This window comes from Sebastes fasciatus, chromosome 1 (genome assembly GCF_043250625.1).
Source record: "Sebastes fasciatus isolate fSebFas1 chromosome 1, fSebFas1.pri, whole genome shotgun sequence".
Taxonomy (NCBI): domain Eukaryota; kingdom Metazoa; phylum Chordata; class Actinopteri; order Perciformes; family Sebastidae; genus Sebastes; species Sebastes fasciatus.
This window is the reverse complement of record NC_133795.1, coordinates 17939919-17966084: the sequence shown is the minus strand read 5'-3', so window position 1 is coordinate 17966084 and position 26166 is coordinate 17939919. Positions and strand designations below refer to the sequence as shown.

General features: G+C 40.3%; 2 protein-coding genes across 7 annotated transcripts in view; one reads left to right on the top strand and one right to left on the bottom strand.

The window, feature by feature from the left end:
* Positions 1–169: 169 nt before the first annotated feature.
* On the bottom strand, positions 170–9596 carry thumpd3 (THUMP domain containing 3). 2 transcript variants are annotated; one of them, XM_074634473.1, is made up of 10 exons: positions 9510–9596; positions 8796–9096; positions 8129–8206; positions 7512–8045; positions 6730–6860; positions 4845–4914; positions 4456–4571; positions 4239–4343; positions 3346–3469; positions 170–735 (listed from the first exon to the last, which is right to left on the bottom strand). In XM_074634473.1, exons 2-10 carry the CDS (start codon positions 9015–9017, stop codon positions 544–546), a joined length of 1572 nt encoding a protein of 523 aa, XP_074490574.1. In that variant the 5' UTR covers positions 9018–9096; positions 9510–9596; the 3' UTR covers positions 170–543. The 2 variants fall into 2 exon arrangements, with proteins under 2 accessions (XP_074490574.1, XP_074490581.1); XM_074634480.1 differs by lacking the exon at positions 9510–9596 and adding an exon at positions 9366–9471.
* A 9792-nt stretch (positions 9597–19388) lies between these two features.
* The window catches only part of srgap3 (SLIT-ROBO Rho GTPase activating protein 3), a 75826-nt gene continuing 69048 nt past the window's right edge, over positions 19389–26166 (top strand). The window contains exon 1 of one of the 5 annotated variants that reach the window (XM_074634460.1): positions 19389–20049. In XM_074634460.1, coding sequence (XP_074490561.1) covers positions 19986–20049 — 64 coding nt within the window. In that variant the 5' untranslated portion in view covers positions 19389–19985. The remainder of the gene's footprint in view (positions 20050–26166) is intronic. The other 4 variants (XM_074634417.1, XM_074634439.1, XM_074634428.1 and 1 more) reach the window with 4 other exon arrangements.

Sequence of the window (26166 nt, the reverse complement as noted above, 5' to 3'; positions counted from 1 at the left end):
CTGGCTTGCAGGTAGACGTTAAAGAAAGGAGGGGAACACCCTTTTCCAGCAGGTCAAATATAAAATGATAATAAATATAAAAGTACACCTTCCCATGCAGGTTAGTCTCTGTTGTAAATGTATCGCTGGCAAACAACTTGTATTATGTGATGAATATTTACATCAACTGACATTTTGTTTGAATCTTTATTGATCAGAACAATATGGCAATGTGCACTTCCTGTAAAGTGGATTCAGCGGGTCCGAGGTGTGCAGTGAGACGACTTTTTAGCAGATTTCTGAATGGCAATATGACAAAATGAACTTCCTCAGTCAAACAGAGATGGTGAGAACCTCTAAACTGCTGCTGAACATGAAAATAGCTTTTCTCTTTTCCAGTTAGCCATTAATCACATTAAAACCAAATGAGAAATACAAAAAAATGATGCACTAAAACTGCTTGGCAAGCTTGACAAGAGAATTAAGAAAAAAAAAGAGAATATAAATAATGTTGATCCTACATGGCGTCAAATATAAATTCAGAACTTAAACGCAGGATGTGAATTAAGAGAGCTCCTTGTCATCCTTCTCGTCTCCCTGTGCATTAACCGTTCCTCGTGATTCATAGACGTCCTCCGGAGTTTGGCCAAACACGGCCCCGGTCCGCTTGAGGAGGTAGACTCCAGCGTGTAAACCCCCGACGTTGACCCAAACAGTGTGCAGCTTCCTCCACAGTCCTCCCATCCTCGAGACCGCCTGGGGATCACATAAATCTTGTTGAGGGCAAACTAACAAATGAGACATTTGTTTTGTGTAAAACAAGATCTCGTGAGTTTAGACAAATACAGCTGGTTAAAGTCTTTTTCCATGACTCAGAGACTGAGCTGAGCTAAACCTGCATCACTCAAACTGTGGAGGGATTATTTAGAGATTATTTCAGGGTAAACTGATTCTGCACGTGAGCTTTTAAGCAGAGGACCACATTAGATTGTTTAAACTTGATAGTGAGCTGCATAAACATTTAAAAAACCCACTGGCATTTACAAATGATCAGAACTGATGGATTGTAGTACAAATAAAAACCAACAACACTGGCTTTTTCTATTTCACAATAGAACGCCATTTTACTATATTATATTAATCATCATTTGAGTTTGACCAAATCTGGGAAAGCCCATAAATGTCAACAGTAAACCATGTCATTGACTGAAACAGAGATAAACTTTTGCGACCTATGACCCCATTCAGAGGTCCAAAATGTTCATAACACACCTTCTTAATCTGATTTACCATTTTACTCAGCATTCTTTCAAAAGTCATATTTAAATATAGATACAACTATAATTACTACTTCGCGCCTCCGCCAACCGATCAAGTTAATTATTGTTATAATTAGCATACGAATTCTTGAGTTATGGCCAAACACGTGTTTTGTGAGGTCACAGTTGCATTTGACCACCAAAATCTCCCTGAGATATCATGAGAAATGGGACGGACGTGAGGTCACAGTGACCTCTGACCATCAAATTCGAATAGGTTCATCTTTGAGTCCAAGTGGACATTTGTGCCAAATTTGAAGAAATTCACTAAAGGCGTTCCTGAGATACGGACGGATGGATGACCCGAAAAAATAATGCCTCTGCGCCAGCGACAGCCGTGGCCAGAGGCATTATTTTTTCGGGTCATCCATCCGCATAAAAACAACACCATCACCTCATTGACTTCGTAGATACACCATGCTAGCAGCGTGGCTCTGGGGATGGCATTATCAGGCTGTCGGTCAGTGCCGGTCAGTGGTCTAGATTGAAGTCTTTAAACAACTACTGTATTAGATGGATTGGCATTACATTTGACAGACCTTTATGGTCCCCAGACGATGAATCCTGAGCACTTTGGTGATCCTCTAACGCCACCATCTGGTCAAAATTATATTTGCCCATTACTTTGGTTTACAACCAAATCAGCCTCATTTGATACAAATGAGTATTGTGATGTTATGCTTTTAGATACTGTATCGATTTTTAATTAATAGTTTACATGCAAAGGTTCATGGCAGACGGTGGCTCAGATTGCACAAATAGTAGCGCTATGATGTTTAATATTGCAGGAACTGAGATAGATTCCACTGTTCTGATTGCGGGAAAATGTAAACTTTCTTTACTCCGATTTTATGCATAAGGCGGGGGGTTCTTTATACTATGACAGTTTTCCTAAAATCAGATTAAATAAAATCCCTATATTGCCTTGCTTACAGTATCGCAATGTATTGAATCATAACCCCTGTATCATGATACGTATCATATCGCCAGATTCTTGCCAATACACAGCCCTAACTGTGTTTAGTGCTAAGTATCAAATGTCAGCATGCTAAAATGCTAAACAAAGATGGTGAACATGATAAACATTAGACCTGCTTATCGTCATTGTGAGCGTGTTAGCATGCTGAAATTTGCATACAGCTGTGTCTAAGTACAGCCGCACAGAGCCGCTAATATGGCCTAATAAATGATAGGTCAGCCAGGTGGTGACGAGGCTGGACAGGAATTTGGAAAAAGTAAACAACCTCCCTTAAATTAATTATTTTTAGAATAACTTCCATGGCGACTCACTGAGGTGTGGAGAGAGCAGAACAAATGATTATACAAGGTTGGAGATTAAAACAAATTAAATAGTTCTGGGGTGGAGCATTGGTATTTAAATTGTGTATTGTCTTCCTGTACTATAATAGGAACACACGTCTACTCAACGCAAATGACGGCGCATCAAAGGTTTATGATAATTACAACAATGTATTGTACCTGTTTCCATCCCAGTGTAAATTAATACCACAATACCTATTAATATTATTAGCTTGGCATAGGAAAAACAATTCCGTCTTTACTGATTAAAAACGGCACCTGTTGAGCATGTTAATTGAAAAGCGGTGCATGTTGCCAACTCCCAAGTAGTAATCGTGTGTCCAAAACGAGGCAGCTAGTAACAATATTAAGTATGTTGCCTCAGTGTTTGTTGATGCACCCACTCACACGTTTCTGTGTTGTCTTACATAGGTTTAAGGATTGTTGTTCATTCTGCCATTTGTTTATTGGTGTGAGTGCTTTATGAATAATAAGGCTACTGGGAAAGGCAGTGGTTGTTGTATCCCTAATAGGAAGTCTAATGCGTGATTAAACTGCCAACAGGCGTCCCATATCCGGATTAACATTTGGATTAAGCAATCAACAGCTTCATCATGAATTGTTATCAGGAATGTTGGGCGGGTCGGACTTGCACTGTGATTTATTTGGAAATTCTCACGAACTGAGATCTTAATTTCCTGGAAAAACATCTTAGCTGGAAACCGTGTTCCGTGTGCATTACGGTTACCTTGGAAAAGCATTTCTTGTCCTGTGTCAACAAGACGGCCTTTCCTGAGCCTGGTGTGCACACACGGGCCATTTCTCTCAGACAGGACGGGTACAGGTCCCAGTTCTTCTTCCTGGAGCCCATTCTTTAAGAGAACAAAACGGAAAGATTTGACCTCATGGTTGATGTGAAAGTGCTGAAAAATAAATCCACTATTAAGTATTTTCTGTTTCAAAGTTCAATTTTCAACCAACAGCTAAAACACCGTGGTTACGTTAGAGTCAGACCTTAGTATTGAAACCAGTGAGTTATTCAGCATCATTTCAACATATCATTTAAAGGAACAGTGTGTAACATTTCGGGGGATCTATTAGCAGAAATGCAATATAATATTCATAACTGTGTTTTCATTAGTGTATAATCACCTGAAACTATGAATAGTTGTGTTTTCATTAGCTTAGAATGAGCCCTTCATATCTACATAGGGAGCGGGTCCTCTTCCCAGAGTCTGCCATGTTGCTCCACCATGTTTCTACAGTAGCCCAGAACGGACAAACCAAATATTGTCTCTAGAGAGAGCCTTTCATGTTTTTACGTTACCTGAAGGCCACCGTAGTTCTCCGACACGCTTGTGAAACTGCGGTAACGTGAGCCGCAGAGTGCAAAACCGTGGTACCGCCAGCTAAAGTAGTGTTATTATGATAAGGATGGCCTCTGAGCGAGGTGAGCGAGGTGAACGACGTTAACGTGGTTTTGCACTCGGCACCTCACGTTACCGCAGTCTTGGTAAGGGAGGAGTGAGCGTAGGGGTACTCAGTTGGTTGCAATCTGCATCCATGCCGCTAGATGTCACCAAATCATACACACTGTCCCTTTAACCAAGCATGTACTGTACACTACTGTTATTATGGTACCTCTTCCCAAAGGGCATATCAGTGATGATGATGTCAACAGAGCCGGTCCTTATGGGTAGATTGCACAGATCCCAACGCACTGTGTCAATGGGCAATCCAGATGCACTGTTTGAAATGAGCCAAAAAAGATTTAAAATCATTATGATGATCATCAACTACACAAAACAGAATATTAAAACTACCTCCTTATGGGATGTCCAGCTGTGCACCCACTCACCTGCCCTTGGCTGCCTTCCGTTTCTGGAAGTGACGTACGTTATTGACCGTGCGGTTCACTGCCATGTCATTGTTGTCGCCGGCAACGTAGAATGCATTGTTAAATTCAATGGCCCCCTGTAGGAGAAAAACACAATACACACGTTTTAGAATAACTGCAAGAAAAAGTGCACGTTTATCAGTACTTTGTGATCATTTGACACTTGAAATCTTTAGTCTGTAATTCGCTCATTCTTTCAGTGCGAGACGCTAAGCAAGTAACACTGTGTACTGTAGAATGTGAACAAATCATGAGGTTAATGGAGAGGGTTTTAATAATACACTGTGTTTATTCTTTGCCCTTTTTCATTTAAGCAATATTGTAGTCAAAGTACAGAAGTTATGTCTCACCTCCAACGGTATCGCTCCAGTCCCACACATTGGATCAAGTATTATATCTGATGCCTGAGGTTTACACAGCCTGTCAACAGACAACAGAGTATGAATACAGTGTAACACCAGTTGCAAAATGACAATATATATAGCATCCACCAATTCTGCTGTTCTTCTCCTCAGATGTCCGGCAACATGTTCCTGCTCCTGCTGCTCTAACCAATTAGACCCTGATTCATTTGAGCCTTTCGCCCTGCAGATCTACATTACACATACATTTCTACTGTCCACTCAAGCCGTCTGGAATATTTCAGGACTGATTTTACTTGATTTCATTGTTTTTGACTTTGACTTTTATTGCAAAGTGAGAAAGATAAGGTCACTAGCAGCAAATCTATCTCACTTAGCACCAGCATAAACATTTTTGACCAGCCAGAACGCTGAACATGGCTCTCACTACTGAACAATACTGCACTATAATGGCATTTCATATTACTCCCGACTTCACCTTTCCTGCCTCAACACCATTATTTGTATCTGATGCATTCATCATTTCATTAGTAGTACAATCTCTAAATGTTAAATGCTTGAATTTCATCAAAGTCATATTTATAGTTATATTTAGCATTACATTGTTATCATTTGCATTTCTTTGCAAAAACAGTAACTGAAGCATGACCTCAACATCAACATCAACTCGGGAGTTGGAACAGACAATCCTCTACTTGCGTACAGCATGTCTAAATGGACCATTAATGACTCATATGTATCCTCTCCGGTCTAATGGCTTCTGTTGTACAAACCATGAATCATTGTCCTCCTTCTGGGATGCCTAAAATGACTAGAATACTTTCAACTTGGTCAATGATCTCTGCCAACTACTGTCTGTCATTTAACCTCTCTTCTACTTGTAATGTGGGCATACAGTGACTGCTACTCTCCATGCTTCATCTATAAATCTGGCATTTACTGCCACTAATATGCTGATGATGCCCAAAACAAACAAACAAACGTCCAAATATTAGCCGAACAAGTAAAGAAACTGAATTTAACGCGCGGGCAGACCTTGTCTGCAGTAGTCAAATTACCAAAAGAAAAATGCATTTTAACTTGGCACATACTGTTTTATCTACGTGCTTATCTTTATGGAAAATGTTGCTTGGAAGAGGAGTTGATTGTCAATGCTGTTGCGCCTTAAAATAACACTGAGACATGACTTGCATTTTTATGTCAAAAGAGAAGAGTTGTTCTTGGCCAGCGTGATGGTATTGGATATTCTTGTATTCAGTCAGGACGTGCACTTAGTCATGTCTACTATCAGATGGAAGGATTGTTTTACAGCTGCACCAACGTCTTTTGTAAATATTCCAAAAAAACGTGTTATTGATCCTTTTATTCTCTCTGTCTTTTGTACACAGAGAGTTCTCTGATAGATTATTATTAGATGAGTTATGGAGCATTATTCAGGTTCCTGCTGATGAGGATTTAGTTTGTGTGTCTCTTTATCTTTCACCTTTTTCTTCATGTGTGTCTATTTGTGTGAATGGAAATAGACAAACATTCAAATCTGCTGTTTTTGTAGGTGAGTGTCTTCGGTTCCAGTATTTTTCTCACTAACTCTTCCTTCTTCCTCCATAACCTTGGCAGCTGTCCAAGGTGATCACATCTGTTGTTGCAAGTGTCATCATGACGTTTTTTTTTTTTTTTTTAAACTCTGTCATATCAACACAACCTTCACTTTGTGAACCAAAATCATCAGCTAATTAGAAATTTGGAATTAAACCTTACTTAAATAACATACATATTAACAAAACGCTTACGCACAAATTCAGGAGCTCAACTATATCTTCATAAAATCCCTGATAAATTTAAAAACAGATCTTAACCAGTGTTGTAGAATTACCTGAGCATGCCGTAGCACAAGGTCGACCGCAGCGTAGTGGGTCCAAAGTGACTGATGTTTCTCCTGTGAAGACTCTCTTCTGTGAGCGCGATGCCGACCACCACCTCTTCTTTGTGTATGTTTAGTAACACCTACAGTACATTAACACACAGTGAGCGATTAGCAAAGCAATGATCAATGTAACCACGTGTACTTTTTTTATATTCTATGGAGCTGAAACAATCATCAAATTACTGTTTTGATGTGGATTCATTGTTTCTTAGCAGCCTAATTCTTGTTAATTATCTTTAGTAAACTGAAACGTGCAAGCACACAGCAAACACATAGATGATTTACTGATTATTTCAACATGTATCCACACAAGCATTTAAATATCAGCTCAGCCAGAATAGGCACTAAAACTGAATTTATTCTGTGGACTAACTGCAGTTTTAGTAGACAAATTACACACACCTGATAACTGCAGTATAATACTCGCTAGAAAATGTAGACGGCCACCGATTGTCATCGCTGTGTGAACAACTTTTAAAATGAACTCAAGGAACATAAACATCATCTCCATCATTTGAAACAATGAAGCATTTTTCAGCTTGTCACATCATGTGACTCGCTAATCTTCATGGGAAAATGTTACCTAATGGAGTTGTTATTTTTTCTTTTGTTAATCCTCAAACTAAACAAACATTGTGCCTTGAAATTTAATCTGAACAGGAAGAGTTGTTTTTGACCAATGTGCTGGTATCCCCTTTCGCCTCAGTCCAGTCTGAACAAGCATTACCTACCTCTATGTCAAACTTTGTCATGTCTGCTTTCCACTGGAAGAATTCTTGCACGGCCCCGCCAAAGTCTCTGGCTGCCTCATTAGAGGAGAAGCTGTGTTTGTCACCAGCCCTGTTGCACGTCACACGGAACTTGATGACTTTGGCCTCGGGTGTTGCGTCCTCGGGGGCTGCCTCCTCTGAGTCCTGCGCGCTGGTTTCCGTGTCGGCAGTGCTCTCCGGCTCCTCTGAGTCCTGCGCGCTGGTTTCCGTGTCGGCAGTGCTCTCCGGCTCCTCTGAGTCCTGCGTGCTGGTCTCCGTGTCGGCAGTGCTCTCCGCCTCCGTCTGGCTTTCAGCAGCGGACGTCGCCTCAGGTAGCTGCTCGGTGTCAGCCACAGTTGCATCAGTGGCCTTGCTGTTAGGTTTTACTTTGGTGCCATTTCCTCCTTTCCGGTAGCCTTTCTTCTTTTTTAGGGTGCCGTTTAGTTTCCAAACCTCTAAAGCGTTAGTCCAGGGGAGTGTGGAGGCGAGCTGCATCATCTCCGTCAATGTCTCCTCCTGCATAAAACACAGTGTTTATTACTCTGACGATAATGCGCTTAACATCAGCTACAACAGAGTAAAGCTGGCTGTACGTTTACCTTTGATTCTTTGAATTGGTAATGATCATATTCCTCAACCACAACAAACAGGTTGTCCACAGACCTCAGGAGATGGACCTACAGGCGGGAACACACAGAAAGACAAGATACATTTTTAGATGTAGGTTTTCTGTACCCCTTTTTTCAGCTAGCAAAATCAAACTGAGGGTTTCAACGGTGGTGCAGTGGTTTGCATTGACACCTCACAGCAAGAGGGTCATAGGTTCGATTCCGGCTTGGGGCCCTTCTGTGTGGAGTTTGGATATTCTCCCCGTGTTAGCGTGGGTTTTCTCCGGGTACTCCGGCATCCTCCCACAGTCCAAAGACATGCAAGTTGGGTTAAATGTTGACTCTAAATTGCCCGTAGGTGTGAATGTGAGTGTGAATGGTTGTCTGTCTCAATGTGTCAGCCCTGCGATAGGCTGGCGACCTGTCCAGGATGTAGCCCGCCTTCGCCCAATGTCAGCTGGGATTGGCTCTAGCCCCTTGTGCAACCGCTTCGGTGGATGGATGGTGGATGATGATGAATATGGTTTCAACGATATCACCACTAGTCTCCATATAAACAGCTATTACCCTTCAGCATCAACGCTACATTTTCTATGTGTATAATGCAATTTGACAGTGAAAAACACCTTGGCATGCATTTGACTCCAGGTTTTCCTACCTGGAAAAGCTTGTCGGTGGTTATTGGAAAGTATATACGACCACGATCTTTGCTGATTCGTGCATCAGCCCCAATTTTCTCCTTGACCTCCTCTGCAGCAGTGTGCTCAAACCCTGTGGGCACAGTTGCTCCAATGGTGATAGTGATGACATCACTCTCAGCTGGTGCCACTGTGTCAGGGCCTGGCTCTGCAGCAGCAGCAGCATCTTCCTGGGAGGACATGCTGGTTGCACCTCAATAGACACAGATGGAGGATATTTATCACAGCTGGTCCAAAAGCTCAGAGGCTCACATGCAATCCCTGCAGACACACACAGAGAGAGAAAGAGAGAGAGAGGCATTCAAACTGGTTATACTGCATATTTAGCCATACTCAGGCATTAAAGGGTCATTTACAGGAGAGCAACGTGCTATAAAGATCTACTGAGTACTATCATGTTGTCATACTTTAGCATGAAACTACTGCTTATTTGAACACAGTGAATTAAGATGCCAGAGAAGCAACATTACCGGTTAACTTAGCTGGCTAACATTAGCTTCAAAGTTGTTACGACTAATAAACAAGCTCACTTTAGCCACAGATACTTGGCTTTAATATTAAACTGCTGCCACATCATGATACGTGTTTATGTGATAAAACCCCCGGTTGAACTGTCGATGACAATAGTATAAGAGTTAGTTGTGTTAAACTTGCTATGTGGTGTCAGAACCAACCTGTTAAACACGAGGCGAAAGAGTCATGCTTTCACTCAGCAGCAACAACACCACGACACTTCCGCCGGATGTCCTCCAGAATAAAAGCATCATCTATCATCACAAATTTAATCATCTGACAAAATGAAAGAATTTTATGATAGACTAAATGTAAAAAACTAGGGCTGTCAATCGATTTAAAAATATTTAATGTTTTGTCATTTGTTTTGAGAAACCCACTACAGTAATCTCTGAGTAGCCAGTAGTATAATGTTCTTTTTCCTTTTTTAAATTTTATTTTATTTATTTATTCAGTATTATCATTATTATTTGTATTATTTTGTTTCTTCTTTTATGCATATCTTTTATGTATATGTGTGTGTGTGTGTGTATGTATGTATGTGTGTATGTATGTATTTGTATTTGTATGTGTATGTATATATATGTGTGTGTGTAGTAGTATCTTCTTTTTCCTTTTTTAAATTTTATTTTAATTATTTATTCATTATTATCATTATTATTTTTATTATTTATTTTTCTTCTTCTATTTTTTATGTATATGTATGTGTATGTATATATATATATATATATATATATATATGTGTGTGTGTGTGTGTGTGTGTGTGTAGTATCTTCTTTTACCCTTTTTTAAATTTAATTTAATTTATTTATTTATTCATTATTATCATTATTATTATTTTTTTTTCTTCTTCTATTTTTATGTATATGTATGTGTGTATGTATGTATGTGTGTACGTGTATATGTGTGTACATATATATATTATGTGTATATATGCATGTGTGTGTGTATGTAGGTATATATATATATATATTTTAAATGGGTTTTTTTTCTCTTATTATTATTATTTCATGACTTATTTGTGGATACTTTCCCTGTGTTGTATTCTCTACAATTTGCATTTTTTATTTTTTTATTTGAATGACTATCTTGTACCTTAGTTCATTTAATGGGTGTGGTGCTTAAATTCCAGTGTACTTTATTAAAACTATCATACATCATTTAAAAAAAAACTTTGGTTTTGTTTTGAAAGCCAAAAGCCCAAAAAGGAAACGTAGTTGCCTTCGTCATCTTGATCATGTGTTTTAATTCATTTTCTCTGGCTTCTACTTCCGGGTACAGCTCTCCCCTAAGTGACCAGCAGAGGGCGCCATGATGTAATGTTTTGAGCTTAGTGGGAGAAAACTGAACTAAACCATTAAAATGAATATGTAAACAACAAACAATGAAGAAGCAGAATAAGAGAGAGAGACCCCAAACTTAACTTATTATCCCCAGCACTGGGAAAAGTGAAGAAGGCAGGATAAAAGATATACAAGTGCAATACCTCAATCATATATCTTATACTGTATATACTGTATATGTTCTTAATATGCCTTGTACAAAGTATTTCCTTTTATTATTGAAATATAACTTATTATTTTTAATGGAGTTTCCCAGCACAAAGTATTTCACACGATTGTACTTGTATAACCGGCGTGACAATAAACATCTTATATAATAATGTATAAGATAATAATATAATAATTAATTTAATAATTTAATAATAATAAAAACTAATTGTGATGTGTTTTGTTTTTTGTCTGATGGGTCTTACTTGTCTGTCTGTTTATGGTAACAGTATGTCTATTGTATATGTACTTTTTCTCAAACTGAGCTGCCCATGGATGCAAAATGAATTTCAGTGCAAACTGACAATAAAGTTGTATCGTATCGTTTCTTTAATCTTGAATCTTGAGATCTAGTGGGAGAGAATAGGGAAATTATGAAGGAAAAAAATAGATAAATTCTTTTCCCTTACATTTTTGTCTGTAATTACGGGTTGTTATTCACATTAAGCAATGTGTAATCCATTGTATGGACATTGTGTTGACAGAGATATAACAGTTTTATAGATCTGTGTTTGTCATTAAGTCATTAAGTCATTAAGTCATTAAGTATACATTTTTCAACAATGAGCATACACACACATATCACACATTAGACTACTCATACACTTGCCAGTTTTAAGTTGGAACAACTTCACAAAATTAAGTAAATATAACAAAATTTAAGTAAACTTAACAAGTTGATATAAAGTAAACAAAACTTAAGACTAATACTTATATTTACTTACCTTTTTCAAGGCAATCGGTTTCCAGATTTTTTAAGTAAGTTCAACTTTTTTAAAGTGTAGTGACAACTGCATGCTAGATTTTTGGCATTTTAGTGGCTTACAATAGTATAACCAAATACACTGCCATTGATTTAAAAAATATATATATATATATTAGTTTTTCCCATTGCCAGTCCAGGAATCTTAGTTGTTTTAAAGTCACCCATAATCTCCTTTCCAGACTTATCATTTGTGATTAATGATGTTTATGTAGGGAGTTGTGATAAGAATAACTGTCTTCTCCTCTGTGTCACATTTCCTTGTGTGATTAATTGAACCTCTGGGAAGTGGACGTAACAGCTTTAACTGTGTACGGTAATTCTCTATCTATTAGCAAACACCTGTGGGAGAAAATAAAGAGTAAAATATATTTACCTGTTTTCTAATTTGAGTTTAGAGCTCTTAATTAGGATTAAAAGATAATTCTTAAATGCTCTATCTGCAGGACTTTGACAGAAAAAAACACCCATATCATAGCTTGTCTAATGTCTCTCCACATTACATACAGATGTATGTTTATTGAAAACATTTTTGTTGTTTTTCTAACTTTTTGTTTCAGGTCAACGTCATTCTTTCTAACTGATTAGTAAGTGTGAAGTCTGAGAGACAAGTGGGCGTGTGTTCATGTCAGGGAACGAAAAGTCCTGCACAACAGATGGCCAGTGTTGCACAGAGAACAGTCAGACACTCTGCTCTTGTAAACACATTAGCAACACACATTTGCTTGTTTTCTGCAAAGAGAATAAGCAAAGAGTGGCTGACAGTGAAACTCAGAGAGAAAAAAGTATAGTGCAGCTCCAGGGTTTGACAGAAGATCAAACAGACACAGACCTGTTTGACTTGTGTGTACTTCAGGTGTTATCCATGCATGTGAGATATGCTTCTATCCTCACATGTAACTCGGCTGCAATGACATGCAACGCAGAGAAAAGACATGCAAGAATGAGGGAATAATCCTCAAAGCAGTCAGGTATGATAAATCCACTGGGATTTTCTCCCAGTGTTGAGAGGACACTCACTGAGATTAATCTTCACATCCTTCTCTCACTGTGGTATTACTTGTTAGGATCAAATTCGTAACATTGGCAGAAATATGAGCCTACTTAGATAGCATATCAAGTAGACGTCTCTTTCTCAGCAGCGCTTGTTGACTGATTGATGATTGTGGAAATCAGCATCACGTATCGCAGACAATGATAGAGGTTGTCAGTGGTTTGCATTTGAATGTGTTGCATTACAATCAGTTCTAATTTAAGACAGACGTCAGAGCCTCTGTAGCCTTTAACTAACTGGAAAGAAAATATAACAGTGAACAAAGCATGAAATCAATTTCAACTGCATATTTACCCAGAGATATGTGCATGATGGGAACCATAAAAAAACACCTGAGGAATTTTATGATGCTGCAAATGCATTTATCTGTACAACTGATGGACAGCTGACAGCAACAACAGGGCACAACACTCTACACCTTGAATCGGGATCCCAAAGAGCACTCATTTGTTGTATTTCTGCCTAGTTTGTTGCATTTATATCATTTCTAAATCAGGAAAAAGGACTTCCAAATTCAGACACGTCATATTTTGGAGGATATTGTTATATAGACTTTGATAGAGCAGCCTGCAATTGACTGTAGTGTCAGGCAGGTTGTTCTTAAATACCTTAGGATGTATTTGCTGATCAAAATCTACCACTTTTTCTAAAATATACAACAAATGTATGTATGTATGTATGCAATGTATTCCGTAGAAGTGTATATTTTAAATTCTAAGCAACAGTTAATGCAACACGATGAAAATGCACTCTGAATCTGAGGTAATAAGCAAAGTTATTGACTCAGAGGTGTGTACACTTTTTACATCACACTTAATAAATCCATATACAATGTTGTAACAAATTCATCACACAGTTTGTTAAAGGTAGGAAGGATGCTAAAATGAACAAATATATATTGATTCCACAAATACACCAAACTTTAATGTTGAGTGGATGTCAGACGATTGCTGTTGACCCTGACTCAATGAAACATACTGTAGGCAAAAAGCTGTGCACAAACGTGACATACCTTCACTCAGATTATTTACTGAAGGAGCAAAACATGGAAACCTGTTACATCACATGCTGCCTATTTCAAGATTCCCACAGGGCAAATATCTTTTAAATTCAAAGAGGTGCAGTTATGAGTGATATGAGAACCCACACATGTCCGTACAAAGATTCATCTGGTTTGAAAAAGAAGGAGAATATTAGGACAAAGCAGCCCTAAAGGCTTATCATCGGTCTTCTTTCTCACAGTTTTGATATTCACTCTTTAGTTGAGCATTTTCACATTAAGTCTCATTAATGCGTTTTTTTGTATATGTATATGTATGTAACTATTCTGTGGATTTAGAGTTAAAATATATACTGAAGTCAGTTTGTTTTTGGGCCCACATTGTCACTTTTATTTGACATTCATTGCACGGAAGTAATCAAAAGTATTACGAGGCAATTTACAGTACGATGTCCTGGTGACTGAGTGGTGTGGTGGCAGTTTCTGTTAAAACAAGACACAAACCAACGTAACAACTTGTCTTTCAGTGAATTTAATAAAAAGGCATACATTAATAAGTAAAACATCTGCAGATGGACTGCAGATGGACTCACGAGCACAGCCACCTGTTGTGGACTGTGGCAAGTGAGCCCCGAATACAAAGAGTAGTCAGTATTTATACATTTAAAGCATAACATGAAGATAAGTGCAAAGAAGAAAGGAAGAGAAGGATAGAAAGTGTATCAATGCGTCAGCACACAGCAGACAACAGAGCATCACAAGACATAACAAGTATTTCAGCAATCTGTTGTTTGCAGTTACAGAGATCTAAAATGTCAGGTCACTGTCCTATGGTGACGGAATTGAACATGTGAGGCCCTGAGATTATCTAAAGGTACAGTGTTAAACTGCAGATATGAAAATTGCCATTACAGTGGTCTAAGATGCCTGTAACCGTGACAACACATGACTCCCATCACATTTTAAAGGAACAGTGTGTAACATTTCTGGTGATCTATTAGCAGAAATGGAATATAATATTCATAATTATGTTTTCATTAGTGTGTAATCACCTGAAACTAAGATCCTTGTGTTTTCGTTAGCTTAGAATGAGCCCTTCATATCGACATAGGGTGCGGGTACTATTCACAGAGTCCGCCATGTTGCTCCGCCATGTTTCTACAGTAGCCCAGAATGGACAAACCAAACACTGGCTCTAGAGAGAGCCTTTCACGTTTTTACATTACCTGAAGGCCACCGTAGTTCTCCAACATGCTTGTGAAACGTGGGTCACAGAGTGCAAAACCGTGGTACAGCCAGTCAGTCAGATTTCCGTTGCTCCTAAAGTAGTGTTATTATGGTAAGGATGGCCTCTAAGTGAGGCGGACAGCGTTACCACGGTTTTGCACTCGGTGGCTTTTGGAAAGGGAGGAGTTAGCGGAGGGGTACTCAGTTGGTTGCAATCTGCACCCACACCGCTAGATGCCGCCAAATTCTACACACTGTTCCTTTAAGCAATGAAATTTCGGACAAATCAAATCTGATAAATTCATTATTTATTACATAGAAATATTACATTTGTTCCATTTGTTGCACATATAAACAATTGTCTGTATGCATTTACAGATTCACTGAGATATTTTTTGGCTACCAAAAATGTGCAAGCCTCAACACTTCTAAATGAATATCTATCACAGCATTCAGGCCCAGACTGTATCCCAGGGTGGCATTTTTTCACATGTTGGGTACGGAGACGAGAGCAGTTCCCACTCTTGTTCTATAGAAAGAAATAGTAAAAGGATCCCACAATGGATCTTTGTGCCATAAAAACAGTGAAGTCACAGTTTCCCAGGCTTCCCCCCCCCCCGAGACTCCTGATGAGAGAGGTAGAGTCGAGGAACAGAGAGACGTGGGAGGGATGAAGGGGACTGTGGAAAGGTTACCTCCGCTGACTTCTCTGTGGTAAACACAATCAAAAGCAGAATCCGCCCTGCTGTCGCTCTGGCCCTCCAACAGGCATCTCTGCCTGTCACAGCTGATGTGTCTGCTCTCTCAGGGCTCCACTCCTCAGACGTGGAGGTGATGCACAATCAGGCGTGACAAACAGCTTAGACTCATCACCGGAACTGCAAAGACACACAAGGCAGCGTGATGCAGTGAGACACATAACACAGGAAGACACTCACCCTGTCTCTGTCTCTCTCTCATATCCAGACTCGCTGAACACAGACATAGATATACACACACATGCACTGCCAGAGGCCATTTATAATTCCTTGGGGCTTTTACTCCTGCGAAGGAGGCTGTGCATGCTGTGTTCAACGGCCAGAAGAAATCTTTGTACATCATAAGGCCAGCAAAGAATGCAAACCTGACTTCTTAAGTCAGTACTGGTGGGAAAACAGGAGGGCAGTAGTACACCTACATTTGTGTGAATGGATATTGTTAGGGCGAGAGAAACACTGTATCTTCCTCAAAATCTCTGTAATTGTTCTATTAGACCCTCTAGGGCGACTAGCTAATTGTTCCACCTCATTTGCGCAATGTAATATCTTCATTTTTCATATTACATTGTCTTTTAAGTTGGTGTTGCTACAGTAATGTGCCTTACATTGACATAGTACGTCCTTTTGGCAACATGAATGTTTTTTTTCAGCTACATCCATTTACCAAGAGAAGTGACCACATCGGACCGATCCTTGCTGCCCTTCACTGGTTACCTGTGAGTTTTAGAGTTGTTTTTAAGATGTTCCTGTTTTTAAAGCCTTGAATTGCTTTGAATTATAACCCTTTAGTGCGTTGCCAGGTTGTGAACAATCCTTTTGGCAGGTGTTTGACGTTTCTTTATGATAATAATGCAGTTAAATATGTTGGTAATCCATTAATACATGCTTATTGGTTTATCACTCTCTAATAAACCATCACATCTGCAGTTACTAATGTTCATAAGACAATGATAAAGGGTCATGACTTTCTCATGTTCTAATAAGCCATCTGCAAATGATAACCTATAAACATTTTATTAAAGTTGAAGTAGGCGAGATTGGAGCAAATATGATTAAAAAAAGTTATTTTTACAAAACGGTCACTATATTGTGACAGTAGTACATGAGACAGGTAACCTGACAAGAATCATGTGCCTCGGTGTCCTCCGGTGCTCCTAACATCTGCAAGATTTCACAGACCGGAGGAAAACAAGCAGTCAGAGCTGATCTGAGGTCTGCTTTCCAGCTGCTGTCTAGGAGAGCCGGCTGTCAATCACTCGCAAACTCCGATCAAACGGTCAAACTAGGCAGCGCTGATCAAATATGAATCAATATTCTGTTACTGTAATGTCTATTTCTCACCTCAAATGTTTTCAGGATCATCTTGTAGTGTACTGTTTAGCTGTAAAATGAGAAAGTTTGTGACGCCGCCTCCATTGTGAAATCTGGTGAAGGAACGCCAAGACCGGAGCACAGCCAATAGGAACGCTCTCTCTCTGAAATGACCTGTGATTGGTCAAAGTCTCCCGTCGCGGGCTAGATTATTTTAAAGCCTGAAAACAGAGCCATGAGGAGGTGCAGAAGTCTAGTTTTCTCTCAGAACACTTGAATTACAATATGCTGAAAGGTTATTATGGAATTTTTGCCCAAATGATGCCAAAAATATACTCCCTACTGAAGCTTTAAGTGTAAGTGGTGCAATTTTTTGGTTATGATTCTTTTTTTGTAGAAAATCCTTTTTATCTGTTTTTGTAAATGTGGCAGAATGTAGACCTAATATCTGTCAAAAATGTCCTCCCTCCTGTCAGCTTGAATTATGCATCGAAGCCTGTGTGGTGCAGATGGAAATGAAATGCAGTGGGCTTCTACAGTTTGGCACTTTGCAGGTTTGAGTCACCTCATTGTGAGTCAACAGCCCGTTCCCTTCTGAACTGAGAAGAGCTGAGGTGACAGACAACAAACCGAGTCCCATGGACTGTTAAAAACACGGTGAAGCTTCCAGATGACAGTATCTGTCAGGAATCATGCTCAGTCCCTGTCACTACAATGCTTTTCTTCATGATATGAATTCAAATCGTTTCCATGCAAGAAACACAACTCCCATTGCTTAGGCATGAAGGTGAGAAGTTTTGCTTGCCTTTCCAACAATATTTTGACAGTATTATTATTATTATGCATGTGTTCTTGGTTCTGCTCAGCCATATTTAACATTAGGTATTATCATAAGTTTTTATCCCCTTCTCCATGCTTACAAGGCTGAATACATTTCTGTCAGTGACATTCTTGCTATCACATTCATCTTTCAGCCATAAGAGAAGAAGAGGTGGAGTAAACAACGGCTGCAGAGGGCATGATGACGATACACCTGTTTGCAACTAAAGAGGATGGTGCAAAGGACAATTTCCCTTTTAAAAGATAATGGTCAGTGTAGATTTGCAGACATCACAGCAGCGCTTCCATGATTCCACATCAAAGCATCAGTGGTGGTGTTGGTGCTGCTGGTTTGTCATGCCTTAGCCATTTAACGACCGGGCCCCTCACTTCACAAATTCTCTTCTCTGGGTGCTGGCGGACTCAGACTGTCTGAGTTGCAGGGGGGAAATAAATAAAAAAGGCAGCCTTTATGACACTTCATCACATTTTCTCCACTGGAAGGGCACCCTAGAGGACACTTCATCACGTTTTCTCCACTGGAAGGGCACCCTAGAGGACACTTCATCACATTTTCTCCACTGGAAGGGCACCCTAGAGGACACTTTATCATGTTTTCTCCACTAGAAGGGCACCCTAGAGGCACTTTATCACATTTTCTCCACTAGAAGAGCACCCTAGAGGTACTTAATCACGTTTTCTCCACTGGAAGGGCACCCTAGAGGGCACTGCTTCACATTTTCTCCACTGGAAGGGCACCCTAGAGGGCACTGAATCACATTTTCTCCACTGGAAGGGCACCCTAGAGGACACTTTATCATGTTTTCTCCACTAGAAGGGCACCCTAGAGGCACTTTATCACATTTTCTCCACTAGAAGAGCACCCTAGATGTACTTAATCACGTTTTCTCCACTGGAAGGGCACCCTAGAGGGCACTGCTTCACATTTTCTCCACTGGAAGGGCACCCTAGAGGGCACTGAATCACATTTTCTCCACTGGAAGGGCACCCTAGAGGCACTTCATCACATTTTCTCCGCTGGAACGGCACCCTAGAGGGCACTTTATCATGCTTTATCTACCATAGGGGCATCCAAGAGGGCACTTTCCCTCCTGAGTCAACCAGTGGTGTGAGGGAGCAGCATGTCAGAGATCATCCCTCACCACATCTGCTGGGATGTTGCCACATCTCCTAAACAGTATAGGGTGAAAGGTAAAATTGTGTGGTTTCCATGGCAATGGAGTCTAAAGAGGGGGAAGTTTTTATTGCTATAGGTCTATTTTTACCTCCGAAAAACATGAATATGATTGTTATCAGGCAGACCTACAGATGATGATGAAGATGGTGATGATGATCTCTGATGTGTGTGCAGTGGTCATATATTTGAATTACATAAATCAAATTTGTGTGTGTGTGTGTGTGTGTGTGTGTGTGTGTGTGTGATTGTGTGTGTGAGTGTGTCTCTTTGTGTGTGTACGTGTACGTGTGTACGTGTGTGATTGTGTGTGTGTGTGTGTGTGTGTGTGTGTGTGTGTGTGTGAGGGGCGGGCTGAAGGATGGCTGGTTGACAACATGAGGAGGTTCATCACGTGACTATCTTTTAAATTCCTGTTCCCCTGCAGCGCAATTTGTCAGAGAGTCCGACTGGTGTCTGCTGCCTCGCTGCTGCTCCTATACGCATGTCTGCTCATTTTTTGGACACAGAAGAAGAAGAAGAAGAAGCCACAACAACGAGGACTACTTGACTGCTTGAAACCTCCTCTTTCAAGCGTCTCTCCGCGCTCTTCTCCTTCATCATGTTGTTGTTACAGTTTTGAGCTCGCTCGTCTCTTTTGTGTTTTCCTGCTGAAGCGTTGAGTTGTCCGGTACTAGGAGGAGGAAGAGGAGGAGGAGGAGGAGGAGAGACAGAAAACCCGAGCAGAGAAAGAGAAAAATGCAACATTGTAACACTGCTGTGTTATTTCTGCACCGATAAGGTGGTTTAAACTGTGCAGACTGCGGGAATACAACACATTTTGAAAGCTTTTTGTTCTCTTCAATAGAGAAAAGGAGGAAAGCGCTGCAAAACGTTACAATCCCTTATAATAAAGAGCCAAGAAAGAAGACAGTCCTCGACCTCTAGGGTAGTCCATCACCCTAAACAGCCCGAGGAACCATGTCATCTACCAAATACAAGAAGGATAAGGAGATCATAGCGGACTATGAGACCCAAGTGAAAGGTGCGGTGTGCATGTGATGTGTGTGTGCATTGTCTCTGCGTGCAGAGGATGACCAACAAACAGCCTGTTTATCATTATTCATATATAACACAGTGCAATCCAGCTCTATAGCTGTTATATATAGTGTTAAAACAGAGAGCATTATAGACTTCCTCTCTCAGATGATGGCAGGTAAACCGTGACAGTCAACCCAATGACAGAGCATCACTGTGTTATTTCTCTTGTGTGCAAAGATTTTTTTTTTAATGAATACAACAACAGCCAGAGGGATTTCTATGTGCTGCATTTTTTGATCTGTCATAATATGGTTAGGATGGTGGTTGAGCAGGGTAAAAAATGATCCCTGTGTTGAAAATCAGTGCAGGATGATGGAGGACTGGCTGTCTCATTCTTTCACATTTTGGGGCCTTGCTTTTTGGCTCACTGTGGTTATAGATATGTTGATGAAATCTTTGTGAATATTGCATTTAATTCATTTGATTCAGTGTCTTGTGGTGGCTTCAGTTTTAATCCACAGAGCCGATCGCACTCCGCTCACGTTCTGCCTTTGATTCATTGTCAGATTTGGCTGTTTTTCCACACTTTGTGGCTTAATGTCATCATTGAGTCCTCCTTTTTCCACACTCTACTGCCTCGTTACCTGAAACATCATTTTACTTACTGAGTATAATCCTAATCATCTCAAACCTGAGGGTAGATTATAGACTGGTGGGTGGCAGTATTATTTTGTAGGGCTGTCCTCCACCAGAGAAAACCATAGTCAACTAACACCTGACACCTGCAGAGTATGTTTTTAACTTTGAGCACACAGACCTTGATTCTCAGATTTATTACTACACATTTAATCCAAGGACTTGTACCAATTCCCTACTGGTGTATGGAAATATTTCCTCTGTAAATATTCCAGTAAAATATCTCTCTCTGCAAAGCACGTACGAGCTTCCACATTCCGCCGTCATTTCTGCAACAACTTGAGTCAGTAAACACTTATGAGCTGTATCCAGGGCTGTCCTCGACCAAAGAAATCCTTAGTCAACTAACGCTCATTTGATTTTTTCGACTAATCGATTAGTTGATTTAATCGACAGATCTGTGAAACTGAGTTTCTCCACAAAGAATCACACAAAAGCACCTCTTTAAATCTTGTGTTTACCAGAGATGTGCTTGTAAGTTTCATGATAAGTTGCATGATAAAAGCATAAAAACCGACTAATCGACTAAAGAAATCTTAGTCGACTAAGACCAAAATGACCGATTAGTCACGAAATTGACTAAGAGGGGGCTACCCGAATGATTAATGTCAAACGAAACTGTGCTTGTTGGGGTCAACTCGACTGTATTGGTTATTGAGTCAGACTATGATGAACTGTGGAGCCAGTCGATTATGTAAAAATATGAAAGCATTGTGGAAAGACAAGATAACTGATAATATATTTAAAGTTTGTGTAAGCAGTAATCTACGAAATAAAAGGGCTCCCAAATGAACAATCAAAAGATCCATACACTGACAGTTTATTCTGCCATGTGGTGTAAAAATGAAGGGGGCATACTGTACGTACAAGCAGAGTAGACTGGTTATGAGCAGACATTTCCCTAAGTGGGTTCAGTTTCAAGGCTCTGGCGATTACTAGCACTCTCCCTCTCAGTGGTTTCACTAATGTTACGCCTCGGGGGCTTCAGCTGATCATCCCCCGAGTCATCATGTACCAGTCCAGACCTTTGGATGCTCAGAGTGAGCGGGTTGATCTACTGACTCCTTCTTCTTTGTGTTGATAGTCTTACCTTCTAGACTTCCTGTGCCTCTTTAACCTCCGTTTTGTGTCGTGGTAGGCTATTTGCTGGTCATTCAGAAAACTGCACGTCTTATTTCCACCATATCACTGCCCATCTTTTCATTCTGCTGCTTTCCTCTTTACTCCAGGCCATTTTTTTGGCTAATTCAGACATCAATTATTCATCTTAGACCCGACTGGGGGAATAACTCTTGTCTCACAGAGCTAGGCCCTGTGTGTGCTGTGCTGCCTCTTTGCATCAGACGGGGACCTTGAACTGTGTGAGGATGACGTTAATGTTAATTTATGGAGAATGCCGCTTGTTTTCTCATTCACAGCTGGTGCGTTGCATCGCCTACAGACACGGAGGGCTCTGCTCCCCGACATCCACCACCTCTCTCACAACAATGGCAATGTTTTGAGTCCAAGTAGGCAGAGTGAGCGAAGCGTAATGAAATTCAGATTGGAAATTGCACCCGTCTTCCTCTGAGTTATTGCTTTATGGTTAATGTCTACATGGCAGAAGGGGCCCAAATCATCAGTGTGTCATTGATTGGGTCATAACAAGATCGCGAGGTTGCTTTATTATGTATGAGGGCTAATAAAAAAAAAAAAATCACTTGGTTTCAGCAGTAGTTTTACAACAAAGAAGCAACGCAGTACATTCACTATTGGGTTTCCTAGTGGCTGCAGGTGTGAAAGCACATCGTATTATTAATTCCTCTGTTGCAGTGTAACAAACTACTCTGTTGAAATCTTAACGCACGGCCATTAATGAATTCTTGACGACCCTCGAGGCTGGCTGCCAAAGCCGAGGTCTCTGAAGGACCTTGGGAGATGGTGTTCACTTTATTCAAGCTGTTCAGCTGGCAGATCCTGCATTAGCATGTCAATAGAGAGGGTCCGTACGCTGACTAAAGAGCCTGAACCCTGTTTTGTAGCTTACCACTGTGTGGTTGCAGAGGACTGCAGCTCTGCCTCCTCCCGTTTGCCAGTTTAATAGGCAGCTTGTGAAGCGTTGCTCTCGGGGCTCAACCATCAGCAGCTGTTTGACATTTACACGCCAGGTTCAGAGACTGAAATATGGTTTCAGTGTAAACTCATACTTCCACATTGAGGATAAACTGAACTATCAGTCTTTATTATATAAAACTGGGTGCTTTAAAAGTCCAGTGATCATAAGTTAAAGCAGCAGAGGGTAGAAATGGAGCAAATATGATAAAAAAAAGAAGTTATTTTTATAAAACGGTCACTATATCCTGACAGTAGTGTATGAGACAGGTAATCTGAAAAAAATCTTGTGCCTCTGTGTCCTCCGGTGCTCCTAACGGCATCCGCAAGATTTCACAGACCAGAGGAAAACAACCAATCAGAGCTGATCTGGAGTCTGCTGTCTCTGAGCAGCTGTCAATTACTCGTGAACTCTGATCAAATGGTCAAACTAGGCAGCGCTGATCAAATATGAATCAATATTCTGTTACTGTAATGCATATTTTTCTCCTCAAATGTTTTCAGAAACATCTTGTAGTGTACTGTTTAGCTGTACAATGAGAACGTTTCTGACCCAGCAGCCATGTTGAGATCTGTTGGGGAAATACCAAGCACCGCCCACCAGCCGGAGCAAACTCTCTCATTTTACAGCTAAACGGTACACTACAAGATGTTTCTGAAAACATATGAGGTTGATCAAAGATCAGTGCTCCGTAGTTTGACTGTTTGATTGGAGTGATTGACAGCTGCCTCCGTTGAATGTCCAATAGGAATGCTCTCTCTCTGAAATGACCTGTGATTGGCCAAAGTCTCTTGTCACGGGCCAGATTTTTTAAAGCCTGAAAACAGAGCCGTGAGGAAGTGTAGAAGTCTAGGTTTCTCTCAGAACACTTGAATTACAATGTGCTGAAAGGTTATTATGGAATTTTTGTCCAATGATGCCAAAAATATTCTGCCTACTGCAGCTTTAACAGAGAAAGAAAACACAGGACAAAGCTTTGAAACCAAACAAAAGTCAAGACATGGCTGCACCCAGCTAAGACTCCATTGTCTTCCTCACAGCTCAGTTTTATTAAATCGGCCTTGTGTTTACATCTTTTTGCTGTACTGTACTTTGACTCGAGGGACAGCAGGTTGCCTGTTCTGTTGGCGGCGTTCCCTGAATCCCCCTCTGCAAAGAATGTCTGATTCATTGTACTTGGAGTGCAGCACGATTTTACCCCACTCTCCTTCTCCGGCATACTAGATTCTTAGTGACCATATTTTTCCTGCAGTATTTAGATAGATAAAAGTCAGTGCGATCAGTGCTTTAATTTGTTGTTTTACTTTTCCTAAATGTAACCATTGTCTAACTCAGACACGACCATGACAGTCATTACCCGCACCGACACCAATACACCCACGCACAAACACAGGCGTGCAGATAGACAGCCATTGATAGACACGTTTGAGAGGAGGCACAGTTTGGATGTGACGGAAATCACACCAGACTTCATTTGCTTTTCATTGTTTTTACTCCAGGCTGCTCTGATCAGGGAAATGAATGCAGGCAACTGCTCTTTGAAATAATTCAGTGTCCTCCAGATGTACAGTAAACAATAATGTCCACCCATGCCAACCACACATTCACACACAGAAGAAGGCTAAATAACGCTCCAAACTTACACTAATTTTTGGCGAGGAAAAACGGTCATGGCCATTTTCAAAGGGGTCCCTTGACCTCTGACCTCAAGTTATGTGAATGAAAATGGGCTCTATGGGTACCCACGAGTCTCCCCTTTACAGACACGCCCACTTAATGATAATCACATGCAGTTTGGGGCAAGTCATAGTCAAGTCAGCACACTGACAGCTGTTGTTGCCTGTTGGGCTGCAGTTTGCCATGTTATGATTTGAGCATATTTTTTATGCTAAATGCAGTTTCTGGACAATATTTATCATTGATTTGTTCTGTTAATTGATTTCCAATAATAAATATATACATACATTTGCATAAAGCAGCATATTTGCCCACTCCCATGTTGATAAGAGAGAGAGATAAGCGATACTTGACAAATCTCCCTTTAAGGTACATTTTGAACTGCTAAAAAATGTGTGATTAATTTGCGATTAATCGTGATTAACTATGGACAATCATGCGATTAATCGTGATTAAATATTTTCATCGATTGACAGCCCTATACGTTTTAGGTAAAATCTTTAAGTGATATCATGTTATATTCTTTGCAGCTGTATAATACATCAATCATCAGCTTGTAGTAACAATACCTAGTGTGGTCACAAACCATACTTTTCATCACTTATTTGAAAATAAAACTATAGTATGTCTTGTGTGATATAATGATTCCTCCTAATGACCCGAAAAAGTGTCGTCAGTTTGCTTAAATGCTGAGGAGAATCATGTGAGACACTAGGTGTGTCTCTGTTTGTTGTTGCTCTAGGCTACAGACGGCTCTGCTGAGGGAGATCAATGCTGAAAACCGTTCACGCGTCTTCTGTTTTTTGGATTATAACTGAACCTGTGGAGTCGTTGCACTCTAAAATACCTACGACTAGTGATGTTTAGTACGCCCACTGAATGTGTTGGTCAGTTAATGCTGGAAACGTGTCTCCAGATCAGAGCTTGTTACCATCCAGGTGGGATTTGGTTATTTAGTTATTAACATCCTGCTGGGCAGCATGAAGCCGGCTGTGTACAAACTGACGTGTTGGGAGAGAAATTGTCGCGCTGACTCACCGGCAGCTTGTTTGGCAAACCTGCTGCTGACTGAGAGAACATTTGCAAAGAAAAAAAAAATCATCTATTAGCTATTTGGACAGAATAATCTTTAGTGGGAGAGCTTGTTTACTCTGTGGTCCAATAAAGTTTGGGTTGGTTTGTTTGTGTGCTGTGGCAGCGAGTAGTCATACAAACAAACAAACAGCTCAAGTGGCTCTGTTGCTGACTCAGTTAAGATTGTGTGATTTCATTCTATTAATATACAGCGAAGTCTTAAAGGAGAAGTTTGACATTTCAGGAAATAGACTTATTCACTTTCTTGCAGAGAGTTAGATGAGAAGGTTGACACAACTCTCATGTGTGTACGCCAACTACGAAGCTACCTCCAGCTGCCAGTTAGCTTAGCTTAGCATAAAGACTGGAAACAGGAGGAAACAGCTAGCCTGGCTCTGGCCTACCAGCGTCTACAAAGGTCACTAATCAACACATTATATCTTGTTTAAGCCACACAAAAACTGAAGTGTAAAAATGTCTGTTTTATGAGGGTTATGTGTCAGACTATTGCTTTGAAGAAAGAATAGATACGTTTCACTTTCAGTTCCCTGTCAGAAAGGAGAAGGAAAGGGCAGTCTGACG